Source organism: Elaeis guineensis, chromosome 6 (assembly GCF_000442705.2).
Source record: "Elaeis guineensis isolate ETL-2024a chromosome 6, EG11, whole genome shotgun sequence".
Classification (NCBI taxonomy): Eukaryota; Viridiplantae; Streptophyta; class Magnoliopsida; order Arecales; family Arecaceae; genus Elaeis; species Elaeis guineensis.
The window spans coordinates 37,676,547-37,697,522 of NC_025998.2; the positions used below are offsets into that span (position 1 = coordinate 37,676,547).

The 20,976-nt window shown below is 43.7% G+C and overlaps 1 protein-coding gene across 1 annotated transcript; it reads left to right on the top strand.

The window, feature by feature from the left end:
* Positions 1 to 5,258: 5,258 nt before the first annotated feature.
* LOC105046847 (uncharacterized) lies at positions 5,259 to 5,969 on the top strand. The gene has a single exon (XM_010925585.3). The coding sequence runs from the start codon at positions 5,293 to 5,295 to the stop codon at positions 5,752 to 5,754; it is 462 nt and encodes a 153-aa protein (XP_010923887.1). The 5' UTR covers positions 5,259 to 5,292; the 3' UTR covers positions 5,755 to 5,969.
* The last annotated feature ends 15,007 nt before the right edge of the window (positions 5,970 to 20,976 follow it).

A 20,976-nucleotide genomic window follows, 5' to 3' on the forward strand; every position in this document is an offset into this window, starting at 1 on the left:
CTCGTGATCAGAGAATCTTAATTCTCGATCATTGAGTCTCAAACATGTAGGATTCTACACCAGCCATCAGATCAGATAGGAACCTCTAATGTGTGTGACCCCGCAGGTTCGAACCTAAGCCGGTAGCACAAGAACCAATTTCTGTATTAATCGAAGTGACCATCTAGCAATGGTACCCAATGTCTGGATAGATCGAAGTGTCACAATCACAACACTCAGAACCTATATGAATATGGTTACTGTATAATTCATCCTTTTGACCCCTGTGTTTAGGACGACTCAGAGTTAAACTGTCAACCCTGATCAGATCATCCGAATCGTGCTCAACTCAAACAGTCCTGTGACTCCTCACAAGGACTATCCTGGCCAAGATTTTGCTAAATTAAAATACGACTGTACACAGCTCCTAAACTGGAGTGGTCAATCCCATCTTGACACACGCACCGACAAGTCAAGTACTTGACTACACCCAGCAGCCTTCCATCACTGAATTAAAAATTCAGGTAGTCCAGTGCCTAAGTGAGTGAGTTACTTGCAAGTCACCGTGACGGTCTCAGGTCGGAGAGATATTTATATCCATATTTCATCGGAGCAAATCTTGACAGCAGAAATAGCTCCGAAGTCGGTCATGTTCAGTGCAGATGTACGCTTACATCTCACCTATATGCCATATCAGTGTCTCCACACTCATTGGTTAAGAGGACAACCAACCTATATGGCACACAACGACCTATGCTTGATAAACGTTGTTGTCCTTGGTAACAACGTATCATTTGATCGTGAACAGATTTAAGGACTAAACGATAAATCCTCCTTTGTCAAGTCTAAATAGTCCTAAGGACTTCACCACAACATAGGAGTTCATTAGAAGATGAAATATTTTGTGATGAAAAATATCAAAATAATTTTTATTAATTCATAATTTATGTACATATACAAAAATGAGCACAACCATCAACAGGCTAACGATTGGCTTTGGGACACTATTTCCAATAAAATAGTGTAGCTGTTGAATCACTAGGGAGGACTCCTCTGGTGGTAGCTTTTTTATAGTCAAAAAGATTCTCTCTCGATCGAAGCCATCCGAGGACCTTTTCGACTCCTCTTCTTATCGAAGATCTTTTTTTCTTCTGCCTGCCTATGGAGCTTCCTCTGCCTGGGCATACTTCCAAGCTCAGGCCAGTAGGTCAGTATAATCTTTAGAAAACTTCTCATCGAGAGAAAAAGTAAGACACTCACTCTGTAAACCTCACTTGATCACAAACATTTTCATTGACTAGATGAGATCTCGCACCTCGAGCATGGTAGCATTGAAGTGCATGACATAGTTGCACAGTGACTTATCCTCTTCTTTCTGGAGAGAGAAGAGGCTATCGGAGTTCCTCGATTAAGGTTGGTAGCTACTAAAATGAGTAATGAACAACCTACCGAGCTGCTCAAATGAATGAATGGACCCTAGTCGGAGTCCAAAAACCATGCCCACACCGACTTTCTGAGGGTGGCCAAGAAGGTAAGGTACAAGAGAGGATCTAAGGTATCCTAGAGCATCATAAGGGTTCTATAACCCTATAGATGATCAAAAGGATTTATGCAGCCATCACACGGCTCCAGCTGAGGTACTTTGAACCGACTTGAGATCGATTTCTCCAAGATGGCCTAGGTAAATGGTGGTCAAGAGTTAAAGTTGAGGCCATCACTACTTGGCCTAGGTGAATGATGATCAAGAGTTGAAGTTGAGGCCATCGCTGCTTTGGTTAGACCCATTCTGGGTTTTACCATGACGATACTAGATATCCTGAACTCTCTTCTTGAGCTCCTACTCCCATTGGGACCTCTCGAGCTTAAGAGAATAGGTTGGGACCAAATCATCAGTAGAGGAAGAGCTTTTCTGATATACTTCTTTCCTTAAGCTTTGATGGGAAGATAAGTGAATCGAAATAGTGGAGTGGCGAGAGTGCCGCCAAAGGACAGGTCTCAGACTATAGGAATGAGACCGCTAGCTAAGATGGGAGGGAACCGCTTGAGGGTTAGTTCCACATGTTGCTGCTGCTGCTTCATCACTTACTAGAGCCACTATATAGCATCGGTCAATTCTTGGATCTGGTGAGCCAGGATGTCATGGCCCGGCCCAAGTAACAAACCCAAGCCCAAACGAAAAAAAAAAAAGAAAAAACATACATACATACATACATACATACATACATACACATACATATATATATATATATGTATGTATATGTATATAGATATAGATACATACATACATACATACATATATATATATATATATATATATATATATATATATATATATATATATATATATATATATATATATATATATATATAGATACATACATACATACATATATATATATATATATATACATACATACATATATATATAAATACATACATACATATATATATACATACATACATACATACATATATATATATATACATACATACATACATATATAGATACATACATACATATATATATACATACATACATACATATCTATATATACATACATACATACATATCTATATATACATACATACATACATATCTGTATATACATACATACATACATACATACATACATATATATATATATATATATATATATATATATATATATATATATAATAGTAGATATTATTTTGATGATCCAAGTTATTGTTTGTGTGTGAACATGGCTAGCAATTGGTTAATTATTTATTTGATGCTCAAAAAATGCCAAAATGTTGACTTTTTTTTTGCTTTTTCTTTTAAATGATGAAAAAGAAAGCAAAACAAGCACAGTATTGTTTCTATAATATAATTAAGAGTGTTAAACATGAAGGACTCATTTGGTTTATGAGAAGTGGAGAGAGAAAAAAATAATTTTTAGGAAGTGGAGAGGAGGCCTCTTGTTTGATTAGAATTTTAAGAAGAGAGAGAATGAAAAATCTCTTTTCATAGGAAGATATTTCTCACGTTTCATGAGAAATGAAAATCAATAGAAGTGACTTTTGGAACTTCATAGGAGATAAAAATTGATGATATTTTTTTATTTTCAAAAATATCTTTTTAAGATCCATGACTAAGATCTTATAAAATATCAATAGATGGTTAATAGGATAATTGTAGAGCATACAAATTCTCAAATATTTCATTTAAATATTATCCTTATCAATATGAATATAATATTATATTAATATTATCCTAATATTTATATAAATATAATACAATATTTGTATTAATATTAATATTATAATATTTATCATATTTTAATATTTATATTAATATAATATTTCTATTAATATTAATATAGTATTTATATTAATATAATAAATTATTATGATCTAATTTTACATTATCATATATTAATATTATATTTATATTAATATAAATATAATATTATAATTTATATAAAATTTAGTAGCAAAAAGATATGCCTTATACCTATTAAGAGTATAATAGATATTTTACATTTTTTTTCAAAAAAATAAGTTCTCAACCAAACATAAACCATTCTATAATAAATTATTTTTTATATTCAATCAAATATATCAAAATACTATTCATAAAAAGTAATTTTTTTGAATTTTTTTAGAAAAAAAATTTTTCTTACGAATTAAATAAGTCTACCATATAGATTTATGGAAGCATAGAGTTCCCCATCGATAGTTCGAGAATGGGGGACGATCTCCCAAAGGGAACTTTAAGCCATTGACTTAAAATTTAAAATTGTGAGCCACCGGTCAGCTGATAAGAATCACAAACTAAAATGCTTTTTTTCTATTTTCTTTTTTTTTTTGGGACAATACCAAAATGCTTTAATAACTCCAAAACATAGCTTTCAAAAAGTCAACTCGGCGGGTGTAGTATTCTCATCGCTCCCTTTGAATTGGCTAGAGTGTGCTATAAATGAAGAAGTCATGTGAATTGTGGTGGAAAGCTGACTGATCTTTTTGAGTAGTTTTTCTGAGTTGCCGTAGCATCAGTACATGAGAAATACGGAGGACGTTTTCAAAAAATATTTATGATATTTATTAGTTTATGAAAAGATTTTTTTTCTCAAAAAATATTTTTTTATGATGAAAAAAAATTTAAAAAAAATTATTTTTTAAAAAATTATTTTTAAAAAAAATAAAATTTTGATATGTCTGATTGATCACGAAAAAATAATTTATTATAAAATAGCTTATATTTGATTGACCACTTATTTTTTTGAGAAAGCTATGTAAAATACTTATTATATCCTTAATAGATATAAAACAATACATTTTTACTCATAAACTTTATATAAATATTAATATTATATTTATATTAATATTATATTTATATTAATATAGATATAATATTGATATATTATAATATAATATTAGACCATAATATATAATTTATTATGTTAATATAATATTAATATATTAATATTATATTAATATAATATAAATATTTTAATGTAATAAATTTGTTAATATATTAATATAAATATTATATTAATATTAATAAAAATATTATATTAATGTAAATATTAAAATATAATAAATATTAATATTATATTTATATAAATATTAGGATAATATTAATATAATATTATATTACTACTCATTATTCTATTTTAACCATCCATACCACCACTTCTCATGTCAGAGAAAGTGCCAAAATCCATCTCTTCCATGGATTTCCAGTTCTTATAAAATATAAGAAGTGATTTTTCATAAAAAATATTTTTTTCACTCTTATTAAAATTCCAATCAAGAGATTTTTTCTTCATTTCTCAAAAAATATAAAAAATATTTTTTTATTAAAAATATTTTTTTTACTCTCTCCTGTTAAAATTTCAACCAAACAAAAAAAATTTTCTTTCACTTCTCAGAAAATATCCCTTTCCTCCTCCACTTTCCGCCAACCAAACGAGTCCTGTGTAGTTCTCTCTGGCTATGCGTTGCATTCAAGAGAGCAGAGCACAACGACGTGCCTATAGCCATCAGAAAGGTGAAGCCCTTTAATTGTCTTTCTTTTTCCATTTATCAACAAAGTTGAGAAAAACTCCGCCGATTAGCATGAAGTCAATCCATCCATTTGCGCTCAAAAGTCTTCTTGCCTTAGCTGTACGTCTCGATGGTGGCAGTGGTAGTTGGGGCCTCATTTTCTTCTCCGGCGACCGGACACGCGGTTGTAGATAAGACGCTGATAACTCCCCAATTTAAGACTTCCCAACTGCCGCTGGCCTCCAACCGCCTATATAAACACCAACCACATCCCAAGTCCACCGCAAATTAACCGTGTTCGAGATGGCTAAGCTCTTCCTCCTAGTGTTGTTCCTTGGTGCTCTCGTTTGCTCCACTAGTGGTAGGAAGCTTTTGGGCAAGGAGGCCTTCGAGGAGCAGAAGTGGTACCACCACCACGGCGGTCTTGGTGGCGGTGTTGGCAGAGGATATGGGTTCGGTGGTGGAGGCGGCGTAGGTGGTGGAGCTGGAGCTGGAGCTGGCTTTGGTCGTGGAGGTGGGTTAGGTCACGGTGGTGGGCTTGGTGGAGGTGGGTTTGGAGGAGGTGGTGGTGGTGGATTTGGTGGAGGTTTCGGAGGTGGAGCGGGAGCTGGCGGTGGGGTGGGAGGTGGGTCCGGTCTAGGTGGGGGTGGAGGGTTCGGAGGCGGCGGTGGCGGTGGGTTCGGTGGAGGTGGAGGAGTTGGCGGTGGAGTTGGAGGTGGGTTTGGAGGAGGAGCCGGGGGTGGCTATGGTGGTGGGTTCCCTTGAGAGTTCTCATGAACCGTTCTCTCCATTCGAACAACAAGTGATGGGAACTTTGGCTCGCATATTTAACGGCTACCATGTGTGCTGTCCGTGTGATAAGTCTGTTATACTAGTCAAGAATAAGTGCGTTGCATAACGGTTATGTAATGATCCCGATCATGTGAATGATATTGCTATTGTACGCAATTATATAGAAGCTTCAAGTGCGTGATTGTTTATATCCTTTTATTTTGTTTTTTCATGGTGCAGATCACAAACATGCTTCAAAATAAAAATTATTATGACCACTCAAGAGGCCTTCGTTACAATATATTTCCCAGCAACAAGATTTGAATCATTCTTATTTAGTATTTATTTTATTAAAACAGATATTATATAATAGGAGAAATAGCTGTTATTTGATCTCCTTATTTTTTTGCTGCATAAAATCTTATTGTTATCTTAATATTTTCCAGTATCCAAGGCCAAATGTAAATGTCTCAGCAGCAAATATATTGAATGACTATATCCCTTGTGAGGGCTAACATAGCCGTTATAACGGCAAAAACTGTTTTTCTGAAATCAAGTGAATATCTGAACCGATCGAATAAGCTACGCCCTTCCATTAAACAACGACCAACAGTGCAAGGCCCAAGGACTGCTATAGTCGGCGGCAGTCCATTAATTCTTGTAGCAAGATTTAATACAGCAGAATAATATTCACTACTCGATGGTTATTATAAGAAGATAAACGGCTATCAAAAAGTAATTAATGTAACGTGTCTCGTTTGATAACCGTTCTCTTGATGGCAGCCATTGAGGACTATGCGGCACTGTGCGTTGCAAACACCACATACTGCAGAGGATCCTTGCCTTCGAGTCACCTCGTGATAGAACAGTGCAACCTCACGGTGTGAGTTCTCTGTTCTGACCTTGTGAATCAGGACAGATGTGAAGGCAATAACCCCACAAGCAATGCATGGTTTGCTGATCTTTCTAAAAGGAGACCGATGTAGCTTGATACGGCTGGAAGGTAACTCGAGTATGGTTGAATATACTGTTATGCTCTGAAAAGCTGGTGCAGTTATCTTTCACCTTTTGCTTGGAAAACCACGAGATCAGCGGCATTCTTCTGCTGTGAGAATGAGTGAGGCATTATGTTGGGTGGATGTCTGGTCAGGACATCATCTCTCAAAATTTTTTCAGTACCACACGATGCAGCAAGAAAAAAAAAATAAAAAAAAAAAAATAATCAAAATATGTGGATCAGCTACAAAAAGGTTCGTCTCCACGGGACATGCAAACTTCACTATGAAAAAGAAATTTTACAAGAGGAGACCTCACCCTCAACCCTTGTACACCCAATTCTCTCTCACCTGAAGTTCCCCTCACAAAAGCTCTCTCCCTTTTAGAAGACCTCCTGAACCCCTGAAGTACCTGGCGACCGCTGTTCAGGAGCTTCCTGCTCCTTCTCTCTCAGCGCTTTCGCCTGTCTCTCTTCTCTCGGGTTCTGTACGACTTCCGTACGGCGAAACACGGAGAAAACCCGAACCACACCTCTCTCTGATTCATCACAGGGCTTTTATAGGCCTTAATCACGACTTAGATCATGATTAGGACTCCTTAATCAACCAAAATCACGTCCCAGACCGTCAGATCAAGATCGGGAGTCACCTTAGCCCTCCGATCGCGCTCCGGTCCACGGAATAGTACCGTGAACCGCGTGAAATGCGTGGGAAACGCCCATGCGGTCTACAGGCCCAGTCGTGGACCGCCCGGTCCACGGTGGACCGGTGTAAAGGGCCAGGCAGGCCGCCTGGGCCTGGGCCAGCCCGCGCGCGCCTGGGCCGTGCGCCCGGCTGGGCCGCGCACCAGGCTGGGCCGCACACCCACCTGGGCCGCGGGCCTGGGTCGCACGTCCCGCGCACCTGGGTCGCGTGTCCCGCATGCCGCCGCCTGCGGCCGCACTGCTGCCGCCCGCCGCCGGCCACCGACGGTCCTCCACCGCCTCGAATCTCATGCCGACTTCAAAAGCTCGTATCTCCTCCATCCGAGCTCCGTTTCGGGTGATCTTGGTCTCGTTGGACTCCATTTTTCATCGCGAACCTCGCTGTGGGCTCAATGTGGGCTGAATCTCGAAATGTCAAATCCTAACAATCTCCACCTCGACTCGATATTCGACCTCCTCCAAACTCCGAGAGCTTTTGGATCTCCTCGCCCCCATGTCCTGGGGCAATCGCCCGCTAATCATGGATGGGCAAACATTAGAGTCGAGCCAGACTGCTCGATCCCATCTCTGTCGTATGCTGTGCTCCTCCTGACCTGAGACCTGCTCGGGGCATCGTCCTGCGGCAATAGGAATCTCACCTTGCGACGTCGCCTCTCGTCCTCCCGAGTCTCCTGTCTCATGCCCGATCCGCCTCCTGGAGCTCCACCTCGCTCTGGACTCTACCTGGCTCCCGAAGCTCCACCTCGCACTGGGCTTCCCGTCAGGTAATAATATCCTCTGCTCCCTTTCTTTCCCTCCAGCACAATCCTATCGCCGCGTAACACCCTCAGGATTCCTCCACCAGCTACCGTCTTGTAGCCTCTTGAATCCAGTCTGTTAAGTGAGATAAGATTCCGTCTGAAATCGAGTATGTATCGGACCTTCCTCAATCTCCTCACTGCACCATCATGTGTCCTTCAGCTGACCATCCCAATGCCTCTGATCGCACAGCTCGATCCATCCGACAGATATACAGTGCCCTCACTGTTCTTCAAGGAGTCAAGCTGCTCTTTTCTGCAACATACATGATAGGGGCATGCAGAATCTAATATCCACTGCTGGAAAGAAGTAGATACCTCGTCAGATATCTCCAGGACATCTCCATCTGAATCACTGCCGGCCGTCGCTACAGCAGCCACCGTCCGATTTTTAAGTTGAGGGCAATCTCTGGCTAGATGCCCCAACTCCTCACACCGGTAACACCTGATTTTGCTCAAGTCCCTCCTGGACTTGGACCGCCCTCGTTGCGATCTCCTGTCGCTCCGTCTACCGCCTCCTGCTCCTCCAGAAGCCACCAAAGCTGAGCTACCGCCACCTGAGCTCGAAGCTGGGTTCTCCCTCCTGAGAACCTCGTTCTGGAGTATCGTCGCGGTGACCTCGTCCATCTTGATAGTGCTCTTCCCCACTAGAAGAGCAGTCACCAAGGACTCGTACGAAGGGGGAAGCGACGCCAGCAAAACCAGCGCCCTGGTCTTCTCCTCAACGTTCTCACCAACGCTGAGGAGGTCGGTGAGGATCTTCTGGAAGTGGCTCAAATGCTCCTGCACGCTCTGTCCCTCAGTCATCCGCAGTTGGTAAAACTGCCTCCAGAGGAAAAGTGTGTTGGTGAGAGACTTCGCCATGTACAACTCTTCAAGCTTCGATCATAGCACCGTCGGGGAAGTCTTGCTCAGCACATGGATCACCACCTCATCCGTCAGGTACATGCGGATGGTACTCATCGCCTGCATCTGTAGCCGTTTCCAATCCTGCACCTCCATGGTGGTCGACTTCTCATCGCACAAAAGGGCATCGATCAACTCCTGTTGGATAAGCACGTCCTTCACCCTTGCCTGCCACAAGGAGAAATTGCTTTTACCATCGAACTTGTTGATCTCCATCTTGATTGTTTCTGTCTTCTCCATCTTCAGTCTTGCTCACCACCACTGTAATCTGCGTCCTTGTACCAACCTGCTCTGATACCACTTGTTGGGTGGATGTCTAGCCAGGACACCACCTCCCAAAACTTTTTCAGTACCACGCGATGCAGCAGGAAGAAAGAAGAAACAAAATAAAAGGAAAAACAATCAAAATACGTGGATTAGCCACAAAAGGGCTCGCCTCCACGGGGCATGCAAACTTCACTATGAAAAAGAAATTTTACAAGATGAGACCTCACCCTCAACCCTTGTACACCTAATTCTCTCTCACCTGAAGTTCCCCTCACAAAAGCTCTCTCTCTCTTGGAAGACCCCCTGAACCCCTAAAGTGCCTAGCGACCGCTGTCCAGGAGGCCCTGCTCCTTCTCTCTCAATGCTTCCGCCTGTCTCTCTTCTCTCGGGTTCTGTACGGCTTCCGTATGGCGAAACACGGAGAAAACCCAAACCATACCTCTCTCTGATTCGTCACAGGGCTTTTATAGGCCTTAATCACGACTTAGATCATGATTAGGACTCCTTAATAAATCCAAATCACGTCCCAGACCGTCGGATCATGACCGAGAGTCACCTGGGTCCTCCGATCGTGCTCCGGTCCACGAAATAGTGCCGTGGACTGCGTGAAACGCGTGGGAAACACCCACGCAGTCCACAGGCCCAGCCGTGGACCGCCCGATCCACAGTGAACCGGTGTAAAGGGCCAGGCAGGCCGCCTGGGCCTGGGCCGGCCCGCACGCGTGGGCCCGCGCGCGCCTGGGCCGCGCGCCCTCCTGGGCCGTGCGTCCGTCTGGGCCGCGGGCCTGGGTCGCGGGTCCCGCGCGCCTGGGTCGCGCATCTCGCATGCCGCCACCTGCGGCCGCGCCGCTGCCGCCCGCCACCGACAGTCCTCCACCGCTTCGAATCTCGTGCCGACTTCAAAAGCTCGTATCTCCTCCATCCGAGCTCTGTTTCGGATGATCTTGGTCTCGTTGGACTCTATTTTTCGCCGCGAACCTCACTGTAGGCTCAATGTGGGCTGAATCTCGAGGCGTCAAATTCTAACATATTACGATAAGAGCCAGTTGGACAATTGCTGTCATAATTTCTTTTCTTTCAAGAACTGATGGGATAGGAAGCATCATCTTTTGAAGTCGAACTCGGAACTCTTCCCATTACAAGCATTTGGGGGGGGGGGGCGGAGGGAGAGGGAGAGAGAGAGAGGGGGAGAGCGCCACACAAATAAGGTAACGCTAGGGCGAGAGCCGAGAACACGATGGAACGGCCCAAGAGCCACACAAAAAGGGTAACACGATGGAACGGCCCAAGAGCCACACAAAAAGGGTAACGCTATCCACTGCACCCCAATAGATTAACTGAAGCTGTAATAGAGATAGGAACTTACCCAGTGCCATTTCTATGGAAGCTATCCGTTGTCTCACACCTCTTTCATCTAACTCATTCCTCAGCAATTATGCAGCCCAACCAAAGCGAAGCAAGCAGCTGCTCTTCCCCATAATAACTGTTGGATATCCCTCCTTATGAGTGGAACCTATTCTTATAATATATCATAATAATTGTGATCTTTTTATGGAAATGTATCAATATGATGTGTCTGATTACCCAGATAGAAGATGAATCCTTCTTTTGATGGAAACTAAAATAAAAAAAGAATAAATTTAAAAAAAATTATCCACTTTCTCCATGGTGTCCTGCTAAGAGAAGGAAGTAGAAGGAGTTCGATCTTCAAGAGATCTTGGCTAGGGTTGAAGCAAGAGGAAGAAAGAAGAAATTAAGATATTCATCTCGAATTTGTGAAGTTCATCCACAACTTCAACATTGGCTCAAACTATCTCCAAGGTTTCTTAGAAAGAATCAATGGCATCTCCAAAGGTTTTTTGGAAGGCATCAAAAAAATCATTGGTGAGATCTTTCCATCACTTATTATTATCCATCTCTCTTCGGTGATGTATCATTATGCAAACTAAATGTGTTGGCTCTTGATGTAATGATCCTCTAGTGTATTTAGAGAAGAATAATAATCTCAAGATTGTTGATAGTGAAATATTTAGGAGAGGGTTTGACCACTTCGTGGTTTAATTGAAAAAAAATTTCACATAAAAAAATTTGCATCTTTTGTGTTTGTTAAATTATATATGAGGGTTTATCTTATTATTTATACATACAAGAAAAAAAAGGATATCGCTTCCACAGCTTTAGCAGCCATCCTTTCCCAACAAGAACAACCCAACAAAGATATTAAGGCCATATATCTCTCGGCTTCAGAAGCGGCTAGTTTTGTTTCTAAGACTATTTTGACCCCATGTTATAATCCTGGTGTTGCGGCCAATCCCCTCATCGCTTGATCATCGGAAACGAGCGCCTGCAAAAGAAAGTCCACACTGACCGGAGGTGACTCCGGTGGGGACCCTCCGACGGTCAAGTCAGAGAGAAGACTAGGCAACAGTGAAAAGAAAACAAGAAGCTCAACGAGAGGGAGAGAGAGAGACAGAAGGGGTGTTCGAGGGTTTCGAAAAGACCTCCTCCAGCACTGTTGCTTTCCCCATTTTATAGTAGAGCACGGCATAGCGCCGTCATTAATGGCGCAGACAATGGGAGGAGTTGTCAAATCATCGGAGACTGTCAGAATCACCCTGGGCTGTCAAATCACCGCGGGTTGTCAGAATCAACCCATGTCTTTGGCAGGACAATGTTTCAGGGCGGTCACACAGCACGTCCTTGACAGGACAGCAGCCTATAGCGATCGTATGGCATTTGGGAGGGCTGGCCGATCATACGTCGGTATTCGGTTGCTGGGACGTCGGGTGATGACCCGGAGGCACTGTCGGCTGGTCTGGTATCTTGCTTAACTCGGACGTCGGCTGCCACCCCCGACAGTGAGTCGATAATATGGGTTCGGCCGCTCGGTCGATCGAGAACAGCATGGGTCGGTTCGGCCGACACACCTTCGATCGGATATTGTTGGCAGCCGTCTGTCGGGGTCGTCGGTCGGAGTCATCCGTCGGGGTCGTCCGTCGGTCATCGGTCGGCGTCGTCCGTCGAGGTCGCCGTCGGAGTCTTCCGTCGGGGTCGTCCGTCAGAGTCGTCTGTCGGTCGTCGGTCGGGGTCGTCCGTCGGAGTCGTCCGTCGGGGTCGTCCGTCGGAGTCGTCCGTCGGTCGTCGGTCGGGGTCGTCGGTCAGAGTCGTCGGTCGGAGTCATCCGTCGGAGTCGTCCGTCGGAGTCGTCCGTCGGAGTCGTCCGTCGGTCGTCAGTCGGCGTCGTCCGTCGGGGTCGTCCGTCGGAGTCGTCCGTCGGGGTCGTCCATCGGAGTCGTCCGTCGGGGTCGTCCGTCGGTATATCCCAACAGTTGCCCCCCCACTCCTGAGTCCGATATCGTGTTGGCTCGCGTGAATAGGTGGGTAACGGCTTCGGACGAAAGGAGTGGTTTTCCGTCATGTCTTGCCCCGACTCTGGAGATCGCATCAACGAACGATCCGATGTCGATCATCTCGATAATAGGTCGAGCATGCATGTCCGGTCGGAGGTCGGCCAACCTCCGAACGTTGCTCATCGACATGATCATTTCGCAGAGTCTGATAGTCGAGTAGCGTCCGACGTATTCGGATATGATAATTATGGCAAGTCGAATATCCATTGTCTGGTCTTTGGTTGGGCGTGCACGTCAGGACGTATGATAAACGGTGGCAAGCCGAATATCCTTCGATCGGTCGTGACCGGGTTGGTATGTCACAAGTCGAATATTCATCGACGTAGCATGTCGAGTCGTATGATAGACGGTGGCAAGCCGAATATCCTTCGACCGATCGTGATCGGGTCGGTATGTCGCAAGTCGAATATCCATTGACGTAGCATGTCGAGTCGTATGATAGACAGTGGCAAGCCGAATATCCTTCGACCGGTCGTGACTGGGTTGGTATGTCGCAAATCGAATACCCATTGCCCAGACCTTGATCGGGCGGGTATGTCGCGGTTGTCTTGGCATTTTGCCGTTTCTTAGTCGAAGCTAAGTTGGCAAGTTAGCCAGCCGCATTAGTCGAAGCCCTTTGCCTTCAGAGACGGGGGCCATCGGTTCGGCGATCGATGATCGAGCCGTTGATTCAGCGATCGGCGATCAGTTCGGCAACGGAGCCGTTGGTTCGGCGATCGGTCATCGAGCCGTTAATTCGGCGATCGGCGATCAGTTCGGCGATGGAGCCGTTGGTTCGGCGATCGGACCACGTTGGTCGAGGCCTTTTTGCCTTCAGAGGCCGAGGCCGTCGGTTCGACGATCAATGATCGAGCCGTTGATTCGATGATCGACGATCGAGCCGTTGATTCGACGATCGACGATCAGTTTGGCGACGGAGCCGTTGGTTCGGCGATCGGACCGCGTTGGTCGAGGCCTTTTTTCCTTCAGAGGCCGAGGCCGTCGGTTCGACGATCGATGATCGAGCCGTTGATTCGACGATTGACGATCGGTTCGACGACGGAGCCGTTGGTTCGGCGATCGGACCGTGTTGGTCGAGGCCTTTTTGCCTTCAAAGGCCGAGGCCGTCGGTTCGGCGATCGATGATCGAGCCGTTGATTCGATGATCGATGATCGGTTCGGCGACGGAGCCGTTGGTTCGGCGATCGGACCGCATTGGTCGAGGCCTTTTTGCCTTCAGAGGCCGAGGTCGTCGGTTCGACGATCGATGATCGAGCCGTTGATTCGACGATCGACGATCGGTTCGGCGATGGAGCCATTGGTTCGGCGATCGGACCGCGTTGGTCGAGGCCTTTTTGCCTTCAGAGACTGAGGCCGTCAGTTCGATGATCGATGATCGAGCCGTTGATTCAATGATCGATGATCGGTTCAGCGACGGAGCCGTTGGTTCGGCGATCGGACCGCGTTGGTCGAGGCCTTTTTGCCTTCAGAGGCCGAGGCTGTCGGTTCGGCGATCGATGATCGAGCCGTTGATTCGACTATCGACGATCGGTTCGGCGACGGAGCCGTTGGTTCGACGATCGGACCGCGCTGGTCGAGGCCTTTTTGCCTTCAAAGGCGGAGGCCGTCGCAGATATTCCACTCCTGCGATCTCCGTCGTAGAATCAGCGCACGAGGAGCAGAGAGAGGGGTGTAGGAGTCATACCTGCGATACACCGGTCTCGAACTCCATCGTCGGGGTAAGACCCATCTATCGGTGGGGGGCCTGCTGGGTTCAGCAGGGGCCCGACCTTTCTTTCGCTTTTCCTTCTGGCCCATGCCCTAGGTCAGGCGCCGGTCGAAAGCTCTTTCGTCTGTGCGCATGTACTTGTACGCGCGCTCCAACAATTCGGCGTACGTCCGGGGGAGGGTCTTGTCCAGAGAGTATGTGAAACGGGACCCCCTTAGCCCCCTCTTTATGGCCGAGATAGCAATGTCTTCGTTGAGGTCCTAGATCTCAAGTGTGGCCGCGTTGAATCGGACCACAAAGTATCGTAGAGTCTCATTTTCTCTCTGCTTGAGGGAGAAAAGACTGTCCGAGGTTCGTGGTAGCTTTCGACTGGTGCTGAAGTGGGCCACGAAAGAGTGCTCGAGCTGCCCGAAGGAGTGGATACTTTCCGATTGAAGATCGGAGTACCAGGCCCTGGCAGCTTTGCGGAGCGTGGTGGGGAAGCTGATGCAAAGAAGAGCGTCGGTTGCCCCTTGGATCGTCATGAGAGCTTTGTAGCTCTCCAAGTGGTCGATTGGGTCGGTGGAGCCGTCGTAGGGTTCCACGTGCGGCATCTTGAACCGACTGGGGATCGGTTCGTCGAAGATAAGTCGAGAGAGAGGTTGGACGGTCTGGAAGTCAACATCGTTCGAAGACTTCTGCCCGTCCATCTGCAGCTGGGCAAGTCGACGGTCGATTTTCTCGAACTTGCGTTCGTAGTCGTCGATCCGTCGGTGCTGGGAGACCCCAGGAGTGGAGTCTCCGGAGGAGTCCGAGAGAGAGACGGACGACGTTCGTGATCGCTTCTCCTTCCTTGCTCGTTCCAGCTGGGAGGGAGAAGGCCGTCGGGACCGATGGGTGTCGCGCCGCGGCCGCCCCTCCTCCTCTCGGTAGGAGCGCGGTGGCAGGTGCTCCTGCGGAGGCGACGGAGATCGATGCGGGCGTCGGCGGCTGCTTCTGGAGGGCATCGGACGTGCCGCCGGTTGCTCGGCCGGTGAAGGCGACAGCTGGATCGGTTGTTGCTGAAGGCTTTTGACTGCGTCTGTCAGCACAGTCATCTGCCGCACGATCGCTGCGATCTGCGCCCCATGGTTACTGCAGGGTGCGGAGAGCTAGGTTCCGCCATGGATGGTGGAGGAGAGGCCTCTTCCCGACGGGAAGAATGCCTCACCGATCCGATGACCCTCGATCGTTGAGCTCTAGTCTTTGTCATCTTGAAAGATGTTTCAAGTTCCGCGGGGGTCGCAATCCCTGGTGCTGTCAATGAAGCACTAACTTGTCACTACGTCCCCTATCTGGCGCGCCAATCTGTTGCAGCCAATCCTCTCGTCGCCTGGTCGTCGGGAACGAGCGCCTGCAAAAGAAAGTCCACACTGACCGGAGGTGGCTCCGACGGGGACCCTCCGACGGTCAAGTCAGAGAGGAGACCAGGCAACAGTGAAAAGAAAATAAGGAGCTCAACGAGAGGGGGAGAGAGAGAGAGAGGGGGTGTTCGAGGGTTTCGAAAAGACCTCTTCCAGCACTGTTGCCTTCTCCATTTTATAGTAGAGCGCGGCATGGCGCTGTCATTAATGGCGCAGACAATGGGAGGAGTTGTCAAATCGTCGGAGGCTGTCAGAGTCACCGTGGGCTGTCAAATCACCGTGGATTGTCAGAATCAACCCATGTCCTTGGCAGGACAATGTTCCAGGGCGGTCACACAGCACGTCCTTGACAGGACAGCAGCCCATAGCGATCGTACGGTATTTGGGAGGACTGGCCGATCATACGTCGGTATTCGGCTGTCGGGACGTTGGGTGATGACCCGGAGGCACCGTCGGCTGGTCTGGTGTCTTGCTTAAGTCGGACATCGGCTGCCACCCCCGACAGTGAGTCGGTAATATGGGTTCGGCCGCTCGGTCGATCGAGAACAGCATGGGTCAGTTCGGCCGACACACCTTCGGTCGGATATTGTTGGCAGCCGTCTGTCGGGGTCGTCGGTCGGAGTCGTCCGTCGGGGTCATCCGTCGGTCATCGGTCGGCGTCGTCCGTCGGGGTCGGTCGGGGTCGTCCGTCGGGGTCGGTCGGGATCGTCCGTCGGTCGTCGGTCGGGGTCGTCCGTCGGGGTCATCCGTCGGTCATCGGTCGGCGTCGTCCGTCGGGGTCGGTCGGGGTCGTCCGTCGGGGTCGGTCGGGATCGTCCGTCGGTCGTCGGTCGGGGTCGTCCATCGGAGTCGTCCGTCGGAGTCGTCCGTCGGTCGTCGGTCGGGGTCGTCCGTCGGAGTCGTCGGTCGGGGTCATCCGTCGGGGTCGTCGGTCGGAGTCGTCGGTCGGAGTCATCCATCGGAGTCGTCCGTCGGAGTCGTCCGTCGGTCGTCGGTCGGCGTCGTCCGTCGGGATCGGTCGGGGTCGTTCGTCGGAGTCATCCGTCGGGGTCGTCTGTCGGAGTCATCCGTCGATCGTCGATCGGTATATCCCAACACCTCATAACAATCACGTAATTCATAAACTATAAATGAATATATTGGGTGGTATTGTTTTCATCCAAAAAAAAAAAAAAATCCAATGAAGATATCCTCAACCTTCCCGTCATCAAGTTCAGAGTCGAGCTCTTAACAATGCTCTTAGTATGGCTTCCATTTCCTTGTGGCAGGTAGAAAAATTGTACGGCACTCAATAGCTATCATTAGAGGATGGACAGCTCTCAATAGTGACATGCCGTACATAATACTTAAAATCATATTGTTTGATGGAAGTCCCTCTCTTGGTGGCTACTGAATACTATACAGCGCTATCCGGGGCAAACCGTACACCAGAAAGAATCCATGCTCTAAGATCACCATATGACGGAACAATGCAACGTCACAGTTTTGAGTACTCTGTACTCACCTTGCGAATCAGGATAGAAACGGAGGCAATAAACCCACAAGAATTGAAGCATGACTTTGGTTGGATCTTGTCAAAGCACAGATTATTTTTCATATTTAATCTATTTATATTTAATTTTTTATCAATGTATGAATCAAATCATATATTTAATTTTTTTTATTTAACATAAAATTTGAAATACTTCTTCTATAATAACTAACCTCTTAACTTAGCATAAAATTTGAAATTTTGTTATAATTAATCTAGACCATAATAGCATATATTTTGAAATTTTGCCATAGTTGATCTAGACTATAATAATATATAATTTGAATTTTTATAATAGTTGATCAATTATAATTTATATATTTTTATCAAAAAAATAATAAAATAATAAAAAAAATATATCTTTACCAATTCTTGTTGTGCTATGAAAATTGGTGCTGTCATCTTTCCCGCTTGTTTTGAAAGCCACAGGATTAGCAGTATCCTCATGCTGTGAGTTGAGTCAGACGGGTGGGTTGGATGTGGGCGACGCGTCAGCCATATTATAATGAGAGCGACCTGCACAACTGCTGTTATAATTTCTTTTCTTTTTCAATAACTGATGGGATAGGAAGCATCATCTTTTGAAGTCGAACTCAAAACTCTTCCAATAAAGAGCATTGGGGCAGGAGACAGAAGTTTCATTTTTTTGCGGACGATGAAACGGACCATGTGTATCTAGGATTGAAATTGAATCGGATATGAATCAAATATTATTATATTTATATTTATATTTATTTTATTTAATAAATATAAATATAAATATAGATATTATTTAGATATAAAAATTTATATTTATATTTATTTTAAATAGATATGGATAAAATTTGAATATTGAAAGTATGGATACAATTGCAGATATTATTTAGATAATTAAATTTTATGACTACAGAATCAAAAATATTATTAAATAGATAATAAATTAAGTTAATTATATATTTATATAATTATATATTTTTTAAAAAATAAATAATTATTATATAAAATTATATAGGGTTATATATAGATTCGGATATTTAAATATGAATCGAGTATATAGTTGTCTATCCATATCCATATTCATTTTTCTTTGATGGATATGGATTTGGATATGGATATGGATATTAGTCGAGTCCTCAAATTTCTATCCACATCCGGTTAATTCAAATACAAAAATAGATCCGGATGGATCATATCCATATTACTTTCACCTCTAATCTGAACCATCCACAATGTATTTCCACCAAAAGAGCGACAGCCGAGAGCATGACTCGATAGAATGATCCAAGAGCCATGCAAATAATTAAAGAGAAAAAGTGCACCTACCCGATAGAGAAAAAGTGCACCATTTAATCACATTGGACTATATAGTGTAATTAATAATGAGATAAATATTTAATACTGTTAATTTTTTTTTCAATTTTTTTCTGATGAAAATTTCTTTTCCCTCTATAATAAATATAACTTCTTGTGTTTTTATATGATGTCATATTAGTTATTAATTATGACTTTTTGATGTCTTATATGATTTTTTGAATAATATATATAACTTCTTAAACAATATATATAACATCTTAAATAATATATATAATTTTTTATATCTTTATATGATATCCTGTTGGTTATTATAACCAACAGAAAGTCATATAAAGCATCAGGAAGTTATAATAGTAATGAAAAGTCATATATATTATTCATAAAGTCATATATATTCACATAAAGTCATATGTGATGCTCAAGATATCATATATATTCACAAAAAGTTATATAATACATTAGAAAATAATATATGTTATTCAAGATATCATATATATTCATAAAAAATCATATATATTATTTATAATACCATATATACTCACAGAAAATCAGATAAAATATTAAAAAATCATATATATTGTTTAAGATATCATATATATTCACAAGAAGTCATATATATTATTCAGAATATCATATATATTCACAATAAGTCATATAAGATATCAGAAAATTATAATAGTTAAAAATATATCATACAAAGACACAAAAGTCATATATATTATCCAAAATATCATATATATTTTACAGTAAGTTATATAAGACATTAGGAAATAATAATACTATTCTTTTTTTACTCTATGAAAGAAAAAATATTTTTATGAGAAAAAATTTGAATGAAAAAGCGGAACAGCATTAAATATCTGTCTCATTATTAATTACGTTATGTGAACCAATGTATTTAGGTGGTACATTTTTCCTCCATCAGGGGCAGTGGATAAAGAATTACGCATAACTAAATAAGAGAATGCTATCCAATCCTAGCAGGAGAGAATACGTTACACCACAGTTAGCAATACAACTAATACTTCAAATATATAGTTAATGTGGCTGTGAAATTAACAGTCAAGGGCCATTGTAAGAGACCATAATTTAGCTAAACGAAATTAAAGAATAATTTAATGTTTTGAAGTAATTTAATACTGCATCATAATAGTGACCTTATATTTCTATAATTGGCGGTTCGTCACTACTATTGCAGGCTTAAGATAATAAAGCTGAAATTTGTAAATTTGAGTTGGTACAAAATAACCGTCATCATGAAAGTCATATATATGCGTAAAATTGCAGAGCTGAACTAGCAGCTGCTTCTATCTTAAACTGCTTCTATCTTAACAGTTCTTTTTTTTTTAACCAAAAAATAAAAAAAACTGCCTATTACTAAAACAGCAAATATCGTGCAGATAGCATCGGGCTGCTTGCAATCGAGCAGCAATTGAAACGTACCGAAGCTTTCTCTTTTTAATTTTCCTCCCTCTTTTTTCTTTTCTTCGTTTTTTTTTTTTTTTTTTGGCAGTTTAGCGTGTTATAAAGCTTTACCAACTCATGATGAGATCTTGTGTCTGACCATGCATTGTGGTCCTGTTATATATTTATGTATTGGATTACTAACTTTGTTGTGCTTGGGATAATAAGCAAAGACTTCCAACCAGGAGCTTCAGGAGAGAGAACCAGAGCAACAAGCAGAGACCTCTGAACGAGTGGCTAGCAAACCAAACCTGAAGATAAAAAGGTCAAATTAAGAACAACCAGTCTGCAACAAAATTTTGATGCTTTGCACTGTCAATTTTGATACTACCACAAGAGAATGATTCTGTATGGAAATACCAGAAGCCCCAATAAGAAAATAGAAATGACTTCGACAGCTTTAACCATGCTGCCACAGACTTCGGATATCCAATAGCGTTGAGTAGAATTCGCAGAGAGCTTTTCTTGTGGTAGTCTTCTTTAAGTTCTGAGCTTTGAGTAGAAGGGCAGGGTCCGGCAGTGGCAAAGTCTGACAGGAAGGCAGCATCAGGTGGCTGCCCAAGCCTCAAAAATACATGCACGCTAAGTATTGTGTCCGTGTAGCCAAAATTGGTCTAAAAGGAACTTCACAACTTGTAGTAACCAGCGACGAAAGATGCACTAGTGGCACCGCAAGACAACAGCTTGGTAAGATGGCCAAATTAGCCGACCACAATGCTTGCACAATACGTATATAAGCTTTGCTGAGAAGGAACAAAA

Excerpts from the sequence above, each read along its gene's own strand:
- LOC105046847 (XM_010925585.3), top strand. The coding sequence starts at position 5,293 with ATGGCTAAGCTCTTCCTCCTAGTGTTGTTCCTTGGTGCTCTCGTTTGC.